This window comes from Colobus angolensis, unplaced genomic scaffold (assembly GCF_000951035.1).
Source record: "Colobus angolensis palliatus isolate OR3802 unplaced genomic scaffold, Cang.pa_1.0 Scaffold11, whole genome shotgun sequence".
Taxonomy (NCBI): Eukaryota; Metazoa; Chordata; class Mammalia; order Primates; family Cercopithecidae; genus Colobus; species Colobus angolensis.
This window is the reverse complement of record NW_012112030.1, coordinates 992,014-1,016,555: the sequence shown is the minus strand read 5'-3', so window position 1 is coordinate 1,016,555 and position 24,542 is coordinate 992,014. Positions and strand designations below refer to the sequence as shown.

The 24,542-nt window shown below is 43.5% G+C and overlaps 1 protein-coding gene across 1 annotated transcript in view; it reads left to right on the top strand.

Moving 5' to 3' along the window:
* Positions 1–24,542, top strand: part of ANO2 (anoctamin 2, calcium activated chloride channel) — a 372,967-nt gene that overhangs the window by 324,184 nt on the left and 24,241 nt on the right. Inside the window, exon 20 of the mRNA XM_011955293.1 lies at positions 10,008–10,153. Within this exon, the coding sequence (XP_011810683.1) occupies positions 10,008–10,153 (146 nt within the window). The remainder of the gene's footprint in view (positions 1–10,007; positions 10,154–24,542) is intronic.

The window sequence follows — 24,542 nt, the reverse complement described above, 5'->3', positions numbered from 1 at the left end:
AAATTGATATATTTAAATATCAATGCATATATTTATACAGAAATGTATATATACATTTTATAAAATATACCTATGTTTCAGATAGAAATAAATTTATATACAAATTTTTATATGTATAAAACATATATATATATATATATAACTTTTCTAAACAAACAACAGACCGATTCTGGTTTTATCACAACTACCTATGACCCAGTTGGTGCTACAGGTGAAGAAGGTAAGGCCCAATGAGCTGGCAGTTCTTTGACCAAGGTTTTGGGGCATGTCAGGGACCTGGCAAGGGCAAAAGCCCAGAATCTCCCTCAATCTATGGAAAGATTGTGGAGTCCTAGGTTCTTGGGCTGAATGGAACCACTAGAGGATGTATATCCCAATCCCCCTTTCCATGTAAAATTATACTAGAGCCACCTGCTCCCTTAGTCCCCAGAGAAAGCTCCCTTTTGGTCTTCCTCAAAAATATATTTGTAGAGCTAAAGTTATAATGGAGACGATTTAATTTACCTGGAAAGAATATCATTTTTAATGAGATCCCTGCTTCAAGGAATGAGAATCCACAACATTCCCTTCTAACACTGGGTGATCTAAGCACGCAGGGTGCTTTTCTGACCTTGTACTGGGACAGCCTCAGAGGGCACTTGGGTGCGTGTTTTCTTTGGGGAGGATTGGCGGGATCATTGGTGTCTGGGTGCCTCACTCCACCTCCTTGCCTAAGCCAGCCTCTAGTCACCAGTCAGGAAGTCAGCAACTCTGAGAAACTGAGCCTCTGAAGCTGTGCCCTGCTCCCTGCTTTCTGGCAGAAAGTCACTCAGTGGTAAAGTCAAGCAAAGCTAGATGATGCTTGTTCTTGTTCCAGGCAGATGGCACTTGTTCTCTCTAAGCTTACCATCTTAGAGAGACATCATTTGTTATGGGAAAACATCCAGAGAATATGCAGACGGTACCAAAGCCACATCTGGCCCCTTTGAAACCATGAGGCCAACCTCTCCACAACTACAAAGAAAAGTCTTCATCCCCATTCAAACTTTCGGGAAAAACACCAGCCTTCCCAGTACATTGTTATTTTGCTCTGAGTAGAATTATTTACAGCTTGTGGGCATGGAATGCCCATTTTTTCATCCCTGGTCATCTGGTCTACCACTTAGCCCATTCTCTCTGGACCCAGAAGGCTTTTATAGAATACAAGAGAGGCAAAATCTCAAGCGTGTGTTTGGACAACACGTTGGTATGTCCCCATCCCCCAACTCCATCCACTCCATAACAGGTGAAAATAACACATGGCGTGTGCCTTGAAGGCTAAATTTTCTTGTATATGATTGACGTGTGCTTAATACTTTGCATGTTTTAAAATGTACCACCCTTTAAACAATGGCAATTGCACAGTAACTCATAAAGCCATGGGCAAGCTGCTTCTCTAGTCTAACTGTCCTCATCTCTTGATGAATATGGTAGCATTAAAATCGCAGGTAAGGTATCTTCAAGCTCTAGTGCCCTCTGAACTTCTCTCTAATGAGCAAAACTGGTCACTGCTGATTCCAAATACAAGCCACTCGTCTTTCAAAAGATGTTTCCTTTCCATTTCTACTCTGTCAGAGGATATATACAACATAATTATGTAGTTAAATTCAAGGATGTAGAACAAAAATTCTTTTACCAAATCTTAGGGTCTTTTATCTCCAAAGTTCTTTATAATTTGTATAATTATGAAGGTTGCATTTTGAGTTTGGTCATACGAGATCACTATGATTGTGATTACTGGATCTTCCACTCTCAATAAATCAGACTCCTTCAATTCAGCCTTGAAGTACCTGGCATGGATGACACAGATGCAACATAAACAAGAAAAGAAGTCTTTCATAGTCAGAAGAGAAATGATGATTGAGCCTGCCAGTGAGGAAGGAGTCATGTAAATTATAAAAATTAGACCCAGTAGTTTTTAACACATCTGTAGGGCAAAGATTTGGTGGCCTAACACAGTGGTCCCTAACCCTTTTAGCACAGGGGACAGGTTTCCTGGAAGACAGTTTTTCCATGGACTGGAGGGGTGGGGTGTTTTTTCAGGATGATTCAAGTGCATTACATTTATTGTACACTTTATTTCTATTATTATTACATTGTAATATATAATGAAATAATTTTACAACTCACCATCATGTAGAATCAGTGGGAGCCCTGAGCTTGTTTTCCTGCAGCTAGACGGTCCCATCTGGGGGTGATGAGAGACAGTGACAGATCATCAGGCATTAGATTCTCACAAGGAGCCCCCAGCCTAGATCGCTCACATGCGTACTTCACAATACGGTTCACCCTCCTATGAGAATCGAATGCCACCACTGATCTGACAAGAGGCGGAGCTCAGGTGTTCATGAGTGATGGGGAGTGACTGTAAATACACATGAAGCTTCGCTCACTCGCCTGCTGCTCACCTGCTGCTGTGTGGCCCAGTTCCTAACAGGCCGAGGTCCGGTACTGGTCTGTGGCCCAGGGATTAACGATCCCTGGCCTGCTAGATCTGGGTTTAAATCCAGGCTTTACAATATACTCACTGTGTGACCTTGGCAAAGTCATTCTAGAAAGATTTCCATCTAGCTTAAAAAAAAAAGTTTTTACATTTAAACAAAACAAACCTAAAAACCAGCTTGGATAAATGCTTAGCTATCTAGAAAACATAAAATGTGGACATCTGAGGAAAAAAGAACCATTCTTGGGGTTTCCAGGTGACCAACATTTTACTGTGTGGCAAAGGCTGTTATGTTTAAAGGTGATGCTTTGGAAGTGTTGCCACTCCGGGGAGTGAAACCCAAGAGAACAACCCAGGGACAGTCGTTTTCTCTTCGGTTCCTGGCTCAGTGGCTTCTAGTGGACAGTAAAGCTCTTACGTACCTTCAGAGTCCACGTGGAATTCTTTCCCCAAGGGAGATACATATTCATCTAAAGGCCAGATTTGTTTTTTTTTTTTTAAAAAAAAAAAAACAGAGGCAAGTCTGGGGAGTTAGATGGGTGATTGTGCTGGATAAGAATATTTGGGAATAAAACTGTAATAAGACTTTACAATTAAAAGGTTTATCATCTTAGTTGATCCTTTACTTCTGAAAGCAATTTTCTAAGATTCTTCCAAAGAAAATGTTTAAATGTTTAAGAGTGTCTAATTGTCCCTTATTAGCAGGCCAGGTAGTCAGCTATAATTTTTCTATCTCCCTGAGGTTGCAACATTCTCATTAGATTCTGTATGTGCGTGTGCACAAACATGCGTGTGTGTGTGCATGTGTGTGTACTGTAAAAACATAATTTTGATGGCCTTGAGAATCTTACAATCTAGCAGGCTTCTTGAATTAGAACATTGCTTCCCACTCTTCGGTCATTTTTGATACAACTTTTAAATCTCCCCGGATTATCTATGTAAATAGCTATTTACACATTAGTTTCCTCCAAACCAACTTGCTTTTTAATTAAAATCCTAACATTTCTGAAATTGGAAAACTAACACCATCAGTTTCCATAAGGAGGAAATAATGTGAAAAGCAATACAACAAAAACGCACCATCATTATTAAACAATCAATGACATTCTTTCCTCTCCAAGGCTTTTAGACGAAGATCTGCCTTCTCTTTGTGAAAAATGAAAGTACAAGCCTTGGGCGTTGTCAAAGGCAGACCAGTATCAGGCCAAAGATATTTTTCTTAATGGTAATGAGAGAGACTGAACAAAAGCAGCAAAGAAAATAACTAAATAGCTCCTTCCCAAGGGGCTCTAATGAGATGCAAGGCCAAGTGCAGGATCTTCCGAAGGGTCATATGCCACCTCTACTTCTGGCAGGTGTCCCAGAGTGGACCACTGGAAGCCACGCTCTGTGTCCAGGCATCTTCCATCAGGCAGCAGCTGCCCCCACTATTGCTGGGCCTGGCTCGGAGACCCTGGAGATGGAAAAGAAAATGCTTCAAAGCGAGGCCGTAAAATGGGGTCACTGAGCACTTGAAAGGCAGCTCTGTGACTAATGCCCTGATGATAGAGAAAACTTGGTTGCGTGATCTGGCTTTGGACGGTCCCCACTCACACAACCCCAGGCTCTTGGGCCCTGACACAGTTGCGGCAGATGCTTCCCAGAGAGGATCGGATGGTTTTAAACACTATGGGCCCCGGTATGATGTTCCTATGCATCTCCTTCTGAGATTACTTATACATGGCGAGCAGCGTGGCTGAATCTGACCTTGTGGCATTTATTATCTGAATCCATGGATGGGAATTTCCCTCCTCCCCTCCCTGCACCTTGCCTTTCCCATATATGTTCATGCAAGATAGACTTCGGGTCCAAACTGCACAGTGCCCCCAGAACACGTGCCCCACCACAGCCCAACTCCTTGCTGTAATTCCATCTCAAATTGAGCTCCGGTCTACACTGAAGCAAAATTGGAAATGGGCTTCTTCTCATGCAGAGAGACGGGTTTTTGGTGAAAGGGTAAATGCCACCTTTTTCATGCGCCACGTTCTTTCCTGGGCATGCTTTGAGACAGAACAGATAGACAGGGCCCGCTCCCAGGTCATTTAATGTCTCGCCATCCCTATTCTGACTAAAAGCTCCAGATCATATCCAAAAATAACTGTTAAATATACCCCTGGACACAGCTAGTAAAATTTCATAAACTTTCTGCTTTCTTTTTGTAAATGTGATAAATGTTATATTTCCAGACATAAAACAGTCTCTCTTTAAAGCCGTCACAGGAGGGAGGTCTGTGTTCTCCTCAAATACAGTGGAATCTGGCCAGAAATCAGAAGTGTAAGGAACAAATCTGAACCTTGTCAGGTGTCAGGAAAAGGAATAGGAATACATAGCTTCGAGGCTGATGTGTTCCCCGTCTTTGGTCATTTAGGGCTAGGTTCTGCTTCTTTATTTAATGAGGCTAAAGATCTGTGGAGTCAGGTCTGTAGGGACCTGTCTGGGGCCCAGATTCCTGCTGCAGGGAGGCCCAAGGTGTGACGGACACTCACCATGGTCCTGGGGTGACTGTGGGGCACAGGCAGAGGGAAAGCTCTGAGCCTTCCGGAAAGAGTTTCTGAGACTTGTCGTTAAAAAGAGACGGAAAAATAGCAAATTAAAAAAAAAAGAAAAGAAAAGCAAGGGGGTAACATCAAAGGAGTTATTTTAATGAGTGAGTGTATCATACGGTTGGAATCATACTCTGAAGTTTTCCTAAAGCCCATCTGTATGTTATACAACTTCCAGGATTCCTGGTAAATTCTGCTCCGGAGGGACTTTCTTTATTATTATTTTTTAATGGTCACTGAGATATCCAGGAGGAAATCTGGGAGTGATAAATTCACAGGACTGTTTGTGGATATTTTCCCCCACGTTCGTTTTGACCTACCCACCACAGGATAGGACTTTGACCACAAAGCCCCTCCCATAGCCCCCGTGTCTTCCCTTGCGTTCGCCACACAGTCCTGCAGTCGGCCTTCTGTTCCCATTGGTTCTCCTTCCTTGGCCTTCGAAGACTCCTTTCTCTCTACCCCATCCCGTAAGTTTTCTGACACACGCTCTATCCATAGTTGCCATTGCTCATCCCTGGGGCTTCCACTGCTCTCTCCACGACAATTCTCAGATCTCCATCAGTCCCAGATTGTTCCAGGGCTCTAGGCACAGATATGCAGTTGCCTACTGGACATCTCTACTTAGTTGTCTCGTGGGTTTCTCCACTTAGACATGGCAAGGACAACTCCCCCTCCTCCTCCTCCTTGTCCTCAACAAAACTGTCTCTTACATTGTGTTCTCTGTCATAGCAAGCGGCACCACCATCCACACACATGCCCTAAGACCCTGAGAATCATCACTGATTCCTCGTTGTCCTTCCCTTTCTGTGTACAATCCATCATCCACTTTTTAATTCTACCTCTTATGCATGTCTCAAATATCTACTGCCCTTCATGTCCGTTGCTATCACCCCAGACTCTGCTACCATAATCTCTCGCCTAAACCACTGCATAATATGGTATACAAGGCCTTTGATGCCATGAGCCCACACTACGTTTCAAGACTTACCTTTCATCATATTCTCGATTGTACTCTATGCTCCAAGCATTTTGCATTCCCTTCAGTCCTTTCTATGAGCCATTTTCACATTTGCGTAAATAACTCCCCCTGCCTAGAATAACCTCTTCACCTCTCACACTCTCTCCACCTTTCTCTTTCTTCTTCTATCATCTTTCATTATTTAGTCTTAAATAATAAGACTAAATTATTTATTTAATAAATTAATTTAAATAATTAAATTAGTTTACACAAGAGAACGTCGCTGCCTTAGGCCAGATTAGGACTCTATTTTACGTTCTCGTAATCACCAAAACTTCTCCCTTTATAACACCCTTATATTGGTCACTCTTGTTTAAATGTCCCTATTGTCAATGAGATTACTTCATCAAACACATCACATGTATTATTAGTCACATTTTTTTTTTTCCTGTAGATGATTTCTAGGAATCCTCTGTTCTCCCGTACAAACCAGAGCTGCCCATTTGCTAAACTTTCTATAGAGCTATCAATCTGAGTTAGCTTCAATACCTTCTTTCTTTGATGGGGTTTCTGTTTGCTGGATTCTGTATGTTTTCTTTGTTGCTTGGTTGGTGAGATTCATCCTCCAGGAACTTCATGAGAACGGATGCATGCATAGAAAGTTAATTTTTTTGAAACCTTGCATACTTAAAAGTGTCTTTAGTCTGTCTTTGGCTTTCATGTATACTTTGGCTGTGTATAGGAGTCTATGCTGAAAATTATTTGCCTTCTGAATGTAAATACATCTCTGAGTGTCAAGGGCTGATCTGGAGAATTGTAACCTATTTTTGATTCCCAATTATTTGTAGAGGATCTATGTTTGTTTCTCTGGATCTGGAAGCTTTTAGAATCCCTTTCATCATTCCTAGAGTTCTGAAATCTCATGACGATGTGTTATGCTGGAGGCTTTTTTTTCACCATTGTGCTGAGTGGGTCCATCCAATCAGAAAATGCACGTCCTTCACCTCTGGGGCATTTTCGTATATTTCTTTTGTACTTTCTTCCCCACCATTTTCTGTGTCTTCTCTTTCTGATTAAGTGTTGGAGTTTCAGGCCGGGTGTGGTGGTTCATGCTTGTAATCCTTGTGCTTTGGGAGGCCCAAGTGGGTGGATCACCCGAGCCCAGGAGTTCAAGACCAGCATGGGCAACATGGTGAAACCCTGTCTCTACTAAAAATACAAAAAATATTATCTGATCCTGGTGGTACATACTTGTAGTCCTAGCTACTTGGGAGGCTGAGGTGGGAGGACAGCTTGAGCCTGGGGGACAGAGGTTGCAGTGAGCCTTGATCACACCACTGTACCCCATCTTGGGCTATGATCAAGAAAAAAAGGAGTTTCTAGATCAATTAATTTTTTAATATTTTCTTTCCTATTGTCCATTTCTATGTCTGTTCTACTTTTTTTTTTTCTGAGAGATTGTATTGATTTTTATCTTTCTGTCATTTTATTGAATTTATTTTGGATCTAGGTTTTTCCTGGTTCATTTTTCTCTTCAGAATTTTGCTCCTGTTGGTATTGGGAAGTGCTAGTCACCAAGGCAACATGCGTACAGAGGCATTGGGGTCTACTGTTCCTTAAGCAGAGCTTTGACCAGTCACCACTCCCTGCCTTGGGGATACCTGGTGCCTCCAACTCCTGAGCCTTTCTGAGATTTTTATAGCATGAGTTGGCTTGTTTCTCTCTACCATCTTCCACTGTGAACAGTTGATAGCAGCCACACAGCTTTGCTGACTCCCTCGTACACTGTCCGTCTTCCAAGATATTCATCAACATTCCTCACACACTACTATATTCATGACTATTTTCATTAACCTGTGGTTTTATACATTTTTTAAAATTCATTCATTGTTATTTTAGTGGCATTTCAGAAGTGGATAAATATATGTTTATATTCAATTTTCTATGTATAAATCAAAATTTAGTAATTCTTTACTAAAGATTTCACCAGGTCATCTGATTACTATTCCTGGAGGAGAAGTCTCACTTTGAGTTCTGGTTCTAGACTTCCCTCACTTTCCTTTCTTCTTTTCTTCTCTCTCTCTCTCTTTGTTTTTTCCTCTATCCTCTCCTTCTGTTCTGACTCATAGACAGGATCTTAACCAGTCCACACTATTTAGCTTCAGAATCTGTAGGCTCCATCTAGTTTTTCTCAATTTCTTATTATCACAGAATTACTGCTTACTTTTTTCTTATGAATTTTTTACTACTGTTTCTAAATAATTTCAGCTCACTCTTTAAATCCTTCTGTGATAAAGATGATAATAGGGACAATGATAGATGTATTTATCTATCTTTATCTTGAAAAATGTCTACCAGAGCATGTATCTTGGTATACACTCTTAACAGGTATCAAGCCCTAAATGAAGCATGCTGTATAGATTATGTCTTTTAACTCACCCTATGGGCAAATTCATATTTATTTCTCCATTTTAAAGATAAGAAAACTAAAGCTTATAGAGTTGTAATAACTTGCCCATGGACATATAGTTGGTGAGTTGTGAAATCTGGTTTTGTACAATTTCTGACACCAGAGATGAGACTTGTATCCACTATACTCTACTACGTCCTCTTGATGGGAATTGACATTAGACCAGAAACTGATCAAAATGTTATTTTGAACTATTAGATTTTCATTAGTTGCTAGAGGCACTTTCAAACAAGGATTGGATGCCTAATCATACCAGGAGTGCTCCTCTGGAAATGTCTACACAAGGGTTGGGTGGTCTTGGGTGAAGAATGTTGGGGGACATGGGGAGGTTCCTACATCTAGATGAAGCATAGACTTCAAAATCCCATTTAAACTCTTCAAGTCTATGATTCTGACCATTTTGCTGTTAGGTCTCCCAACTATTAGGTTGCTGCTTAAAGTAATTGCAGCTTTTGCCATTAAAAAATAATTGCCAAAACCGCAATTCTGTTCCCTATACATTGTGCCTCAATGGGAAGTATGAAATAACTCTACCCTAAGGTGTATTTTAACATTCAATATTAAAAATAATAATAGGTATCATCTATTCAATGCTCACTATGTCCAGATATTGTGCTAAGGACTGTATAAACATTGTTTCACTTAATTCTTATATCAACTCTGATAAATTGGGCCATTATTATCATTCTAGACCAAAAAAATCCTGAATGTGTTGTCTTAGTCTGCTCAGGCTGCTGTAACAAAATGCCCTAGGCTTAACTAATAGAAATTTATTTTCTCATAGTTCTAGAGGCTGAAAGGTTCAAGATCAAGGTCAAAAAGGGTTGAATTTCTGATGAGGGCTCTTCCTGGCTTACAGGTAGCTGCCTTTTCACTGTGTCCTCAGATGGTGGTGAGGTATCTCTTTCTCTCTTCCTCTACTCAGAAAGCCACCAATCCTATTGGATTACAACCCCACCTTTTTGACCTCACTTAATCTAAATTATCTCCTAAAAGTCGTATCTCCAAATACAATCGCAGTGGGGATTAGAGCTTCAACAAATGAATTTCAGCGGACATCATTCAGTCCATAGCAGTGGTGGGCAATGCTTAGCTTGGCTTTAATGGAAAGATGATGCTATTAATGTTATTGAGACTTGAAAAATGTTTCACCTGGGAGGAGAACAGCCCTGTGTTCCCCCGTGAAGAGGGTGGATAGATCACCTGTTGGACAATAGGACTGGCGCTGTCTCAGCATTGGCAGGAAGGGCCAACTCTCTTGTTGCTTTTCAAACAGCAGGAAGAATTCAAAAGGTTTTTGGGCTTTGAAGAAACCTGATCCTTTGTGGAGGGAGTCTGCATGATCTTGATAAAGGACTTCCTCAGGTTGTCTTTAGGAGAAACGTAGTCTCTTTAGTGTCTCTCTGTCTCTACTTGTTTTTGGATCAGAGATGGCTTTAGTGTCAAACCTTTGTGTTCTTTTTCTTTTTTCTGTCTGCAAAACCAACCCTGTTCTCCAGAGGCTTTTTGTAAGTTAATCCATTTCTTTTCCAGGAAGCTAAAGAAACTATTTCGAAAGCTGAAAGATGAGACAGAAGCTGGAGAAACTGACTCTGCCCATTCGAAACGTCCAGAGCAGTGGGACCTAGACTACAGCTTGGAACCATACACAGGACTGACTCCGGAGTACATGGAAATGAGTGAGTACATGGAAATGAGTGAGAACCCATGGTCCTGCCTGCCACTGGGGGCAGGTTCAGACAAGGGGTTTGTGGGGTTGAGGGGGTAAGGTACGGGATTGGGGAAAATAACTGGACAGCCTTTGCTTCTTCATGAGCTTCATGGCTATTCAGTGTTCCCTTCAGTGCCACATGAATGGGGCAGAAAGAGACCTGGAAGGAGAACCTGGTGCAGCTCAGTCAACAGTTTGGTGGATAATTCTAGGATGATGTTCTCTTTTCCTTGGGACTCCTCTCATCATCTATAAACTGAAGTTTGATCTCTCAGACCCTTTCCCATGGTTTCTATTATTGATGAAGCTAAAAGGGAAATAGTAAAATCTGAAATTTAAAAATATAGTTTCCATGAAAGTCTTCCTTCATGGAAAATATCCAGTGACACTTGGGTCAAGGATATCTACATTTTGACTTGGAGAATATAGGAGAGTCCCCTACTTTGATCAGATAAGGCTGGATAAGATGAAAGCTTTTTAACAAAAAGTTGGGTCTATTTCAGTAGGGAGTGAGAGGTGTATTTCTAGTTGCAGAGCCTCTAGTTGTTTTGGATAAGGCTTGAAGGCGGGATACACATCAGTACAGGCTGATGGAACACAATCATTTTAGATGTGGCTTGGAAACCATGAGTTCTTTATTATGAGAAGGATCCCAGCTTAGGCCAGCTGCCTTTGCACTCTTGGCTACTTGACTATAATCCTGATCTTCTATTGGGATGGATGTTTGAGAAGCCTCTTTCCAAGACTTGGAGCTAATGAATTAAAAGCATAGGACATGTAGAGCTTAGGTATAAGCCGGGCACAGTGGCTCACCCTGTCATCCCAGAACTTTGGGAGGCAGAGGCAGGTAGATCGCCTGAGGTCAGGAGTTTGAGATCAATCTGGCCAACATGGTGAAACCCTATCTTTACTAAAAATACAAAAATTAGCTAGGAATGGTGACAGGCACCTGTAATCCCAGCTACTCAGGAGGCTGAGGCATGAGAATTGCTTGAGCCTGCGAGACAGAGCTTGCAGTGAGCTGAGATTGTGTCACCCTACTCCAGCCTGGGCAACAGAGTGAGAGTCTGTCTCAAAAAAATAAAATCAAATAAATAAATAAATATCTTAGCTATAACATCTAAACACTCTAAACATTTACTCATTCTATGGATTATGGGGAACCATCAATAAGATCCATCAAAAAAATCACTCAATGTTTAATTCAATACTTAGCATCATTGCACCTATCATTGTGTTTGCATATGACTCCTGCTCCCTTCACCTAGTCACTTGCAGCAGAGGGCCGTCAGTACCTTTTTGTGCACAGGATACCTCACTCATCATTTCTTTTTTTTTTTATACTTTAAGTTCTAGGGTACATGTGCACAATGTGCAGGTTTGTTACATATGTATACATGTGCCATGTTGGTGTGCTGCACCCATCAACTCGTCATTTACATTAGGTATATCTCCTAATGCTGTCTCCCCACCACCCCCTCCCCCCTACAGTAGGACCCGGTGTGTGATCATCCCCTTCCTGTGTCCAAGTGATCTCATTGTTCAATTCCCACCTATGAGTGAGAACATGCAGTATTTGGTTTTCTGTTCTTGCGATAGTTTGCTGAGAATGATGGTTTCCAGTTGCATCCATGTCTCTACAAAGGACACGAACTCATCCTTTTTTATGGCTGCATAGGACTCCATGGTGTATATGTGCCACGTTTTCTCAATCCAGTCTGTCATTGATGGATGGACATTTGGGTTGATTCCAAGTCTTTGCTATTGTGAATAGTGCCGCAATAAACATATGTGTACATGTGTCTTTATAGCAGCATGATTTATAATCCTTTGGGTATATCCCCAGTAATGGGATGGCTGGGTCAAATGGTATTTCTAGTTCTAGATCCTTGAGGAATCGCCACACTGTTTTCCATAATGGTTGAACTAGTTTACAGTCCCACCAACAGTGTAAAAGTGTTCCTATTTCTCCACATCCTCTCCAGCACCTGTTGTTTCCTGACTTTTTAATGATTGCCATTCTAACTGGTGTGAGATGGTATCTCATTGTGGTTTTGATTTGCACTTCCCTGATGGCCAGTGATGATGAGCATTTTTTCATGTGTCTGTTGGCTGTATGAATGTCTTCTTTTGAGAAATGTCTGTTCATATCCTTTGCCCACTTTTTGATGGGGTTGTTTTTTTTTTCTTGTAAATTTGATTGAGTTCTTTATAGGTTCTGGATATTAGCCCTTTGTCAGATGAGGATTGCAAAAATTTTCTCCCATTCTGTAGGTTGCCTGTTCACTCTGATGGTAGTTTCTTTTGCTGTGCAGACGGGATCTAATTAAACTAAAGAGCTTCTTCACTCATCATTTCTAATGGACGTTCCTCCTATTCTGTTATAAGAAATTGCCTGTGTATGTTAGCAGTGGAGTAATGGGCAGGGTCTAGATCAGATGGCCATGACAATGTTGTCCTAGCCCTGGGATGTCTACCATTCTAGGCAAAGTCTCAAGCTTTGTAATCTGAAACAACTCACCAGAGAAGAAACAATCATTATGTCTGCCTTAGAAACAATAGATAAAGAAAACATCAAGACCTGGTTTAAGGAAACGTGTAGCCCCTTTATGCTTTTCATGTTTGGCTAAGAGCTACCTCTAATCCCTCTCTGATGCTGTATTTACACAAAGGTGATTGCTCATATTTCAGATGCCATTCTACATCTGCCATCGTCTCACCCAGAGAGAAAGAAAATGCCGCTGGAGATCAGGACTTCCATTTGGGAAGGGGCTTACATTAGGAACCCCTGAGATCTGTCTGTCTGCCTCCACCCTCTGACCCCAGTGGTCACACCTCCACGGCCACCAGTTAGCTGTGTGGGTTTCACATGCTTGTCAGCCTGTCTGTTCAGCTATTTCAAAGCTTCCTCTTTTGAGTGATTAGAGCAGAGATCCTAAATTTTTCTAGTTTATGTACATAGAGGTGTTCATAATAGCAAAGAATGCATCCACCTAAATGCTCATCAATGATAGGCTGGGTAAAGAAAACGTAGTACACTGTGGACTACCACGCAGCCGTGAAAAAGAATGAGTTCATGTCCTTTGAAGGAACGTGGATGCAGGTGGAGGCCATTATCTTTAACATACTAATACAGGAACAGAAAACCAAATACCGATGTTTTCACTTTTAAGTGGGACCTAAACCATGAGAACACATGGACACACAGAGGGGAACAGCACACGCTGGGGCCCTTCAGAGGGTGGAGGATGAGAAGAGGGAGAGGATCAGGAGAAAGAACTAGCAGGTACTAGGCTTAATACCTGGGTGATGAAATAATCTGTACAACAAACCCCCATGACACAAGTTTACCTATGTAACAAACCTGCACTTGTACCCATGAACTTGAGAGTTATAAAAAGAGAAATAAAACATTAAAATACAACAAAGAGGAGCAAAGACCCTTGAACCAGACTTCCTGGGCTCAAATCCCAGCTTTTGACCAACTAGCTGGATAACCATATGTAAGTTATCCACTTGCCCTTATCAAGACCCCATGTGTCTCAGTTTACTTGCCTATTAAAAAAGATAATAATATCCACCTCATAGGATTGTTGTGGGTAGTGAATGAATTAGTATCTGTGAACAGAAGAGGGTCTTAGTGCTTAGTGCTAATATAGTTCTTAGAAGAGGGCCTAACACATACCAAAGCTGTGTATTAAGTGTCCAGTGTTATGCCTCTTAATGGTCCTGAAGCCTGAGGAAGGCAGAGTTAGGGAAATATGCTCTACTTTGTCAGGGCTATGCCATTGAATACATATCTACCGTATTATTATGTGTTTAAACTTGGGTGCTTACCAAGAAATGAGAAGAGTGGAAAAAAAAGTAGCACTAGAAGATTTACTTGGTGATTTTGGGAAGGAATTCACACCAAGATTGTAGAGAGTGAGATTCAGACCATAGACTGAAAAATCAGAAACAAAAACAAATCCCAAACCCCACTCCTTAAAATGAATAAAACAATCTTATACCTGGAATATTGAAAACAGAAAAGAAGAGAACATATCTCCCAAATCCAACCTTGTAATTTTTTTTTTGGTAGCATTTTGGTGCTGTTTCTTAGACTCTTTTTGTTATGTACACGAATTTAAAAATAAAATTGTGATCTTACTCATCTCACACATTTATTTTTTTTATTTCCCATTATATGAATAAATATTTTAAGTTGTCACATAACATTCAAAATGAATAGCTGTGTAATAATCCCTTTAATAAGCGTGCCATAGTTCACTTACCTGTCTTCCAGTGGAGGCTTATTTAACAATTCTCCCGTATTTTAATCCTCTCATAAACACTATCTTTGTGCATATAGTCTTTTATTTAGGGTATTATTTCATCCAGATAGATTCACATAGGTGTGATTAGGTATAGTCATTGTATGGTTCTTGATTCATTTTACCAAATTACTTTCTGAAGGAGTAAGAACAATTCACCCAGGCATGGGCAATATATGAGAATACCCTTTCAGTGAGTGTAAATCACTTAATATCCTGAATCCTGAAGTCATGTGATATGAAAGAATTATCAGTGTATAGGAAACTTGAGATTCCCAGCCCCCTATGCCACTCCATTCCACCCTGTTGACCTGAATGTTCTAGATTCATTATTAGCTTAGTTTTACATGGTGCTTCCTCTAGGAAGTCTTCCCAGGTCAAACCCCAGTTCCTCTTGAAACAAATCATTCTTTGTTTCTCTCCTGGTATTTTGTTTGGTACACACGCTGATGGCATCTTACTGAATTATGGTAGTATTGCTTACATACATGTTCTTCAACAGACCCAGTCTAGGGGTGACTCTGAAGAGCAGTGGGTAGGGACCATGGCTTATTCATCATGCCGGAGTCTAGCACGTTTCCTGGCATATAATAGACACTCCAGGCCAGGTGCAGTGACTCATGCTTATAAACCCAGCACTTTGGGAGGCTGAGGCAGGAGGATTGCTTGAGGCCAGGAGCTCAAGATCAGCCTGAGCAACATAATGAGACCCTGTCTCTACAAAAAGGAAGAAAGAAAAGAAAAAAATAATAGAATGTAGTGTTGTGCACCTATAGTCCTAGCTACTTGGGAGGCTGAGGTGGGAGGATCGCTTGAGCCCAGGAGTCTGAGGCTGCAGTGAGCTGATTGTGCCACTGCACTCCAGCCTAGGTGACAGAGTGCTGCCCCATCTCTAGAAAAACAAAAACAAAACTCAAGCACTTGGTATGTCTGATACACAGATGAGAGAATGAACAAATGAATGCATGTATTAATTAATGAGAGAAGGCTTCTTGACAGAGGTAACTCTATAATAATAACTTTACAAGACAAGTAAAGAATTTACATTTTCAAAGCAGGGCTTAATTGATGGTGAACTACAGATATCTGAAGAGGTTTCCAGCTGTAAGGTGGGAAGTTGTTTTAGTGATCCCAAGATCTCTTCTGATTCTAGATGATAAGAACAGAGAAGAGCATTCCAAGGGAAAGGACTGGCAAGTGCAGACAGTCTCCTGGCCATGAGTAACTGTTTGTTGTTGTTGTTGTTGTTGTTGTTGTGTTTTGTTTTGAGACAGGGTCTTGCTACGTCACCCAGGCTGGAGTGCAGTGGAACTATCATGGGTCACTGCAGCCTGGACCTCCCAGGCTCAAGTGACCCTCTCACCTCAGCCTCCCTAGTAACTGGCACCACAGGCATGCACCACCAAGCCCAGCTAATTTGTTTGATTTTTTTGTAGCCGTGAGGTTTCACTGTGTTGCCCAGGCTGGTCTCTAACTCCAGAACTCGAGCAATCCTCCCATCTTGGCCTCTGAAATTGCTGGGATTACAGGCATGAGCCACCACACCTGGCCACGAATAACTGTTCACAAGGAGAAGCAAATGGTAATCTTGAGGTATGGAGGGTTCAGATACAGACCTGGGATTAGTGGAGAACCCTGAAGACCAGACAGGTTTGCAGTTCACATCAGACCATACAGAGCAGTTGTAAAATCTTGGCCAGTGTGGTGACTGTGTACTCTTTGCTTGGGAAATTGGGCAGCAAGTGCAGAAGAGGGATAGTAAGGCTCAGGAGGAAAAGAGAAAACACAGGTGCAAGAATGAATGAATTTATCAATTCATTCATCAAACATTTATTAAGCATCTAGAGGGAGGAGCAAATCTGGAGACCAGGACAGTCTCTTCAGCAATTCAGGTTGTTCCTGATATTGATTGAGTCAACAACTCAGTTGATATTGATGCAATCTTACCTGGAAGAGGAATCACACTGGATTGGTTCACAGAATTTCAAGCTGGATTGGTTCACAGAATTCTTTAGTCCATTTCGCTATGACTTTCAAGCTGGATTGGTTCACAGAATTCTTAAGTCCATTTCACTATGACTTTCAATCTTAAGAGATGTGTTTTAGAGACATGGCTATTTTATTTCATATTTTATTTAAATGTGAGGACGTGTTCTGGATTAGGTTTTGCTCCTCTCTTTTATCTCTGGACTATCCTTTTAACCCTTTAAGGACATACTTTTTCTCAAGTACAAAGACTGGACTGCAGAATAACCCTCATCAAAGTTCATCGAACAGCTAAGTGTGGTGAGGGGTGGGTGCTGCCGTTGAACCACTGAGCTTTTGAACCTAACCCTGCTGCACGCTAGCTACATGACTCTGGTTTTGAGGCTTAAAGTCAGCCAGGCCCAATTCTCCCATCTGAAAAGTAGGTTTGATGATCTTAGCGCCTACCTCATAGGACTATTCTGGGAATCAGCTGATGCATGAAGAGTGGTAAACAGTGCTTCCCCGTGTAGACTCTCAATGAACATTGGCCACCGTTGTTATTGTCCAGAGTTCAGTTTCTCTCAAATCTACAAAGTTTTTGACTCGAAACAGCTTGAAGCTCCTGAATATAGTGATCTCTGGAGGTTCTTCTTATACCATGAGTGTAGGCTGTGCCCTAATGGTTAAAGAATGAGGGTGCCAGACCCCAAGGCTTATCGAAGAATCAGAAGCCTGAGCTCTAAACACTCCAAGATGTTTGTCCTTTCAGTAAACTCTAAACCCTCAGGGCTCTATTAGTCTGGATTCTCCAGTGGGCCCTTTTTGTCATCTGTTTATCTAAAACCCACAGGCTTTTGTTCCTCTAGTCATCCAAAAAATAATCGCTATTATAATCCTGCCTCAGGAATTCAATTATCTCCCTTAGAACCTTCCCCCAGCTTCTTAAATGCAACCGCAATTTTGAGGCCCTTGGGCTATTACTGTGGGTGATGAGATGAATTTCTTCTGTCATTCATTCACACAGTCAGGAGAGCAGGTCTGATTTTTCTTGGTCACGAGCTTATATCCTGTCAAACCCTCACAGAAAGGGAAGTGCCTCAGTGATCGCATGTTTACTTATTCGTTTATTTGGAGTAAAAGCCAGATAATTATTTTGAAAGGCAAAGGGCCCCCAGTCTCTCCTGCTCTCTGGAAGTGCACACCAAGGCCTATAGAAATCACTGTGCCAGGGAAATGCATGGGGCAGGTTCTCCTGGGAGACCAGACATTAAAGTTCTTGCAGCCGCATTCAAGTTGTGTCCTGAAATGGCAAGTCTGAGCTTCTGGATTCAGGAGGAACTTCTGTGGACTGATGTGGATCCTGTCTTAATCTCCATGACTACTTTCTGACTTTGCATCAACTCTCACTGGGGAGAGTTTCTATGTGTGGCTACTTAACTCGCTGACTTTGCTTTTAGTGAGAATTTTGGATCCTTATTTGAACCCTCACCATTTCTCCTTGGAATCACTGCAAATGCATCCCAAGTTGACTCCCTGCTTCTTTTTTTACTCCTTCTACCTTTCCATCTTGCTTTTTAGAATGGCTTTTTAAAAATGCAAACCAGATTGTATTCATTTTTCTACTTAAAATCCTTCCATGCTACTGACTTCTTTTCAGATCAAGTTCACACACCCAGTGCAGCAGATGAGGGCATCCCGAGCTGGCTCTTGTTTTGCATCTTCTTGCAGGCCCGCGTGTGTGTGTCTGCTTATCTCACACTCTCACGTCCAGTTTGCCTGTGCCATGTCGTCTGCCCGTGACTGCTTGCGGAGTGTTGCAGCCTCAGACACATTTGCTCTTGGTACGATTTTCTCCTTCTCCCATCCTCAGTTTTTCTCTTCCTCTCTTCTCCTGTACCTGCACCCTTTCAAAAATGCTTTGGGGACAGAGACAGTGTCTTCTTCCTTTCTAGTCACAACACTCAGCATGGGTACTAGAACCTAATAACTCAGTGAAATGATTATCAAATGAATGGCCCCTTAAGTCCTTTTCCTTCACTGGTAGAGAAATAGAAGCCCTCGCTTCTCTCGATCCCATGGCTGCGGGCCGCCTTCTTCACTGTGGACATATTTGTGTGATTTTTCATATGCGATAATTTTAGTCTCCTAAGACCAAAGTGGACCATGTTTATTATCAGAGTTTCCCTCAAAGAAAAGTCACCTCTGATTTTAATTTATTCCTTTCCCTTAAGGGGTCAAGTCATTAGTGTCAGTGGACAGGGTGAGATGACCTCTTTCAGACTTGGTTCTGACCTCCACTCCAAGGCCACATCCCTCCCTCTGCAGTGACGCCCCTCCTGCCCTGCCCTGGGGCAGTGCCGTGGTGTCTGCACTGCTGCCGGGCACGGGGGACATGGAGACAACAGACATGCCTGTGCCTTCTAGAGTTTCAGGGTCTGGTGTGAGAGAGAAATGTGTGAAGGAGCTCAGGGAACTTCACCCCAAAGTATGACTCCCTGGCATGGTCAGTATTTTGATTTAAAGATCCTAGAGATGAACAATGCTAAAGGAGAATTTTCCCCTATCTACGTAAAGACCAGTCAGACCCACCAAGGAGAACAGTCTCTCCCACCCTTCTCTCAATCCTCACCTCTCCCCAAACACAGACTGAATTTCCCTTACCTGCCTAAAAGTCTGGACCTACTAAAGAAAAGAACAATGACTTCCAATCCCTTCCTTGAGTTTTCATGAACTAAACCCACATTGCAGGAAAGAAGACTAAAGTCGGTCAACAAACCTGGACAGACTTTTGTCACAAATCATTGTCTGCTCTGCAGACCCAGTAGACTTGGCCCCAAACCATGGCATGTTCTTTAAGCCTATGAAATTCCCCTGAAATCACTATCCCCCTAAAATCATCCGCACTTCCCACGCCCTTTCCCCTAAGAAGCAGGGTATGTAAGCACCTGTACTACACTGGGATAGTGGGCAGTCACTCTGTGGTTTTCCCCGTGTGCATAGCAGTAATAAATTGGTAGTTTTTGTTTTGTTTTGAGACAGTTTCACTCTTGTTGCCCAGGCTGGAGTGCAGTGGTGCCATCTTGGCTCACTGCAACCTCTGCCTCCCAGGTTCAAGTGATTCTCCTGCTTCAGCCTCCCGAGTAGTTGGGATTATAGGCGTCCCCACCAAGCCTGGCTAATTTTTTGTATTTTTAGTAGAGACGGGGTTTCACAGTGACCAAGTCTCGAACTCCTGACTGTCATGCGCGTCCCCGTGTGAAGAGACCACCAAACAGGCTTTGTGTGAGCAATATAGCTTTTTAATCACCTGGGTGCAGGCGGGCTGAGTCCAAAAAGAGAGTCAGCAAAGGGAGATAAGGGTGGGGCTGTTTTATAGGATTTGGATAGGTAAAGGAAAATTACAGTCAAAGGGGGGTTGTTCTCTGGCGGGCAGGAGTGGGGGTCACAAGGTGCTCAGTGGGGGAGCTTTTTGAGCCAGGATGAGCAAGGAAAAGGAATTTCACAAGATAATATCATTGCTTAAGGCAATTTTCACTTCTTTTGCGGTGGAATGTCATCGGTTAAGTTGAGGCAGGGCATTTGCACTTCTTTTGTGATTCTTCAGTTACTTCAGGCCATCTGGGCATATACGTGCAAGTCACAGGGGATGCCATGGCTTGGCTTGGGCTCAGAGGCCTGACACTGACCTCAGGTGATCTGCCCGCCTTGGCCTCCCAAAGTGCTGGGATTACAGGTGTGAGCCACCATGCCTGGCGGCTAGTTTTTTCTCTGATTAATCTGCCTTATTGTGAGTTGATTTTTCAGCAAACCTTCCCAGGACAAAGGGGAAATTCCATTGGCCCCATATGGGCAAACAGACAGTAACAAGAAAGGACCTACCGTTCTAGAAAATAGTTCGCCTAGTGATGTGTGCTGCAGAGGCTAGGTCTTTGCAGCTTCTGGTTGACCGGCAGAAAGGTGTTCTCAAAGGTCGCCTGCTCTCCTCATTCTTTTGGCCTTGTCTTTGGGTTTTAGAAACCACCTACTGAGGCCGAGCAAACTCTAAACTGGATACAGGAGGCTCTTCTCCCGCTTACTGCCCCACGCTTGTCCTGAGACTTCAGACAAGGCAGGGAAGGCCCCAGGCGAGAATCCACTTCAGGGAAAACATTTCTAAGCCTTTCTGCCTGCAGGCTGCATCCCCTTGACTCTTTTCTGAGTTCTCTGCCACATTAATGGCCCCACCATCCTCCAGGCCCCTGGCTGAGAAATCTAACATCACTGCTCATTCTCCTTTCTGTCTCCATACACCTCCCATCCAGTGGTTTTGCTGTGCCGCCGATCTTTCCTCTAGAGCTGGGGTGTCCAATCTTCCGACTTCCCTGAGCCACCTTGGAAGAAGAAGAATTGTCTTAGGTCCCCCATAAAATACAGTAACATTAATGATAGCTGATGAGCTAAAACAATGCAAAAAAAAAAATCTCATAATGTTTTAAGAAAGTTTACGAATTTGTGTTGAGCCACATTCAAAGGTGTCCTGGGCCATAGGCGGCCCACAGGCCAGGGGTTGGACAGGCCTGCTCTAGGATATCTTAGGAATCTGCTCTGTCTGCTCTGCCTCCTCCCTGGTGCTTTTTTTTTTCTAAACTACATCCTCAACACAGTCACTTGCAGTCACCACTGTCTCGCCACTGCCTCATTTATTCCTTCTGAGGTGTATTGTTGGTCATATCCCTCCAGTGTCCAAAAATCATCGGGGTCCCGTGCTCCTAGCGAGGCCCTCCCAGCGCATCCTTCCCCTGTATTTAATCCTAGGTCCTTCTCCATGTCCTGTGGTCCAGGGAAGTGAATCCTCTGATTCACTTCCTCCTGCCCTGCCTGTCCTGAGTGCTCTCCTGGCCCTGGACTTGCCTGCGCCTTCTCATGCACGCATCCAAAGCCAGCTCGCATGTCACCTGCTCCTTGCCACCTCCCGCTTCCCCCTGCCCCACCGGATTTCAGACAAACTGTCTCCTAAAATAGAGATGCCTTTGGTAATTAATTTCCCAAGGGCAGATTCTTCAAATGGCAGGGCCTTCCCCAGCACCGCCTCCCGGGGCATGGGCACTAAAAACATATTGGGTAAGCCTGTAAAGGGGGTCACTGAATACATGAGTGTATCATTTATGTCTTCAGCTTTCTCTTATCGAGGCTAACAGAATCTCACTTTCTAGTGATGCTGAGCCGCGGTCAATTCTCATTTCTTTATGGGCTGATAATCCAGTGAGTGGATTATCAAGAGAGGTGGTTATCCTTGTTTCTCTTTCTCCTCTTCCGCCTTCCCTGTCCCCTTCTCCTGCCACCCCTTTGCTTCCTCTGCCTCCTCCCCTCCCCCATCCCAGGCCTATTAAGCACTCGTTTCTAGCGAGTAAGCCAGGGAAATAAGAGAAGGTGTAATGTGAACCCATCCGTGCGGTTCAGAGATAGCAGCTCTGGGGACTAGCTTGGTGGGAGAGAAGACTGAAGTCCACAGCAGATGTCAAGACTTCATTGGGGGCAGTAGTTTCTGCCATCTCCATGGATAACTAAGACTGGGCGGTAGTCACCATATCATTACTTCTGATTTCTCCACACCCTTGTGTTTGAAGTAAAAGCCCCTTCACATCTGCTGCCTCTTTCGTCTTTAGATGATCACTGTAGGCAGAGTGAGCGTCTCTCCTTCCCATGCTCCCAGGGTGTCAGGTGAGAGTCAGGTGCAAATCTAGCTCTGCTTCTATCCAGCAGTGTGGCCTTGGGCATGACGTCGTATCATCTCCCTGGCTTCCCTTTTTTCCTGGAAATTAGAGGGAATTAGACCAGAGAATGAGTTTTCCCCTGCAGTGATGCAACCCACTGGTCTGTGGCCAAAACCAATTGTGCAGTGTGTCACAAGTAATGCACCACTGCCAAAGTTTTAGAAATACAAGGTAAAACAGAGTCAGTGCCACCCTCACTTTCTTAGATTTCTAAATGTTTTTTGAGGAAGAGACGTTTCAGCATGCACAAATGGAAGTGCAGGTCATCATTTTTTATTGAGTGTCTTGACAAGAATAGTAAGTTTCAGACCACGAGATCAGCTGACCTTCAGGGTGCCTTCCAGTGGTGACGTCGTGGTTCATACATCCTCGTTGAACAATGCACCTCGAAAGCCAAGAGGCCCAGGGTGATGTGAGTTGCCTAAGGTCACCCAGATGACTCACTAGTGGAATTGAGGCTAGAGTCCCTTTCCAGACCATTCCATGGGGGACTGTCTTCAAGACCTATAGGAACTTGGGCTTCTGTGGAAGGATGGAATGAAGTGAGGTTTCCTCCTTCCTTCCCAACTGGCTAGACCTCCCCAATTCCAAAAGAGCCCGTGTCTTGGACTTTGAACAAAAATGAGAACCATGAAACCAAAGCTGCCCACCGCCGCTGGTGCGCTTGACATGGTGATCCCCGGCCCAGCTCTCAGCTGTCAGCCTCGTTCCCTGAGATCCCCAGGACCACCCATGCAGACAGGAAGTGCGCTGAGCCCACTCTAGGCCTGTCAGTAGGATGGTGGGGCAGGTCATCAGCTGAGGGAGGCAGCAGGGGGAGATGTATTATATTTACATTTTCCTAAATTGAGCTGGAACCTGGGCTGGGGCCCAGCAGGCTTGGGGGAGGGGCCGTGAGGTGAAGGGAGGCTGGGATCAGCCTGAGGAGGGGCGTGGGGGTGGGGAGCCCCCTCGGGCCGGTGGGTGTGGGGATGGGCTGGCTCCAGACAAAGGGAAACCTGAGAGTGAGGGATTAAGCTGGAGAAACCTGGGAGGGGAGCAGTGCGGGGCTTTCGAGGGAATCTCCAATATCAAACCTTTTCCTGAAGGGCTTAGTAGGAAGGACTTCAGGAATCATCTCCTGCTCCCCCATCTCAGAGGGGAGGAAAGAAAGCTGGCCCAGGAGTGGGCCACGGCGTTAATCATCACTGTCCCCTGCCCCAGAACGGGGCTTCAAGGCTCCCTTGCCGCAGGCCTCTCACACCCTGTTGTGGGGTCTTCCTCAGGGCCTGGTGAGAGGAAATTCTTCCTTTGCTTTGAGAGCTGCAAGCTTAAGTTCTCTGGACACTTGCAGCCATTTGGCTTTTCCTACTGAGCAGAAAGACATAGACCCAAGTTTAATCCCATAAGAGTTTAGTGACAAGTCCCAGAAGAATCTCTTGGTAAAGTGTTACCACCATGTCATTCAGATAAATAAATGATGCGATTGTCAGTTCCTCTCATCTGAAGACCAATGGCCCAGGGTCACAATACTCACTACATTGTGATGGAAGCTTCTTGAGGGTGAGATATGTGTCTTATTGATTCACAGTACTTAACCGCAAGGCCTGGCGTATAGGAAGTGCTCTATGAATGTCTCCCTAAGAAGCAGGAATGAAAGAAGTGATCCTGTAGTGAGGACCTTCTGGGCTGGGTGGGGGTGGGGACGGGCTGTCAGTTGGACTCTGCAGACATGACCTTTCATGAAGACTCTGCAGACATCCTTGTGGTATTGATGTCGTTGGGACCACCTACTCCACCTCTTGCAGCGCGAAGTCTCCTTATTTTGACGTGCTAGTAATTAGGGAATGCTGTCCTCCTTAGAGCAGGTCTCCTGTAACAGCGTAAATTGATGAACTTATACAATTATCTGGATAGTTCAGGAAAACTACCCCAAATGTTAGACAACTACTGCTATGATAATGCTTTATGGAAAGTACCCCAAAGTCCCGGTGACTTAAAACGGAGACAGAGAATCAAAAACAATGAAAATGACGGGCTCTGGTACTGAGTTCCCGTCCTGACAGTGATCAGGTGAAAGTGGCCACTTATTAAAGGAGTAGAACAGCGAGAGCTTCAGATGGAGGAACAGCTTAGGTGACACCACTTTCTTTTCAACTCTGATATTCTTCGGTCGTGGATGGCAAAGACTACAACGGGTAATTTCCAAATTTCCAACAGAGGCTGGATGTAAGTGATTGGATTTTCTAGAATACCTGAGAAACCGTCAGCACGGAAGGCCCACATATTCTGTCACAAACAACTCCAAGTGTGTGTGTGCCACAAGCCAATGGCTCAGAGAACC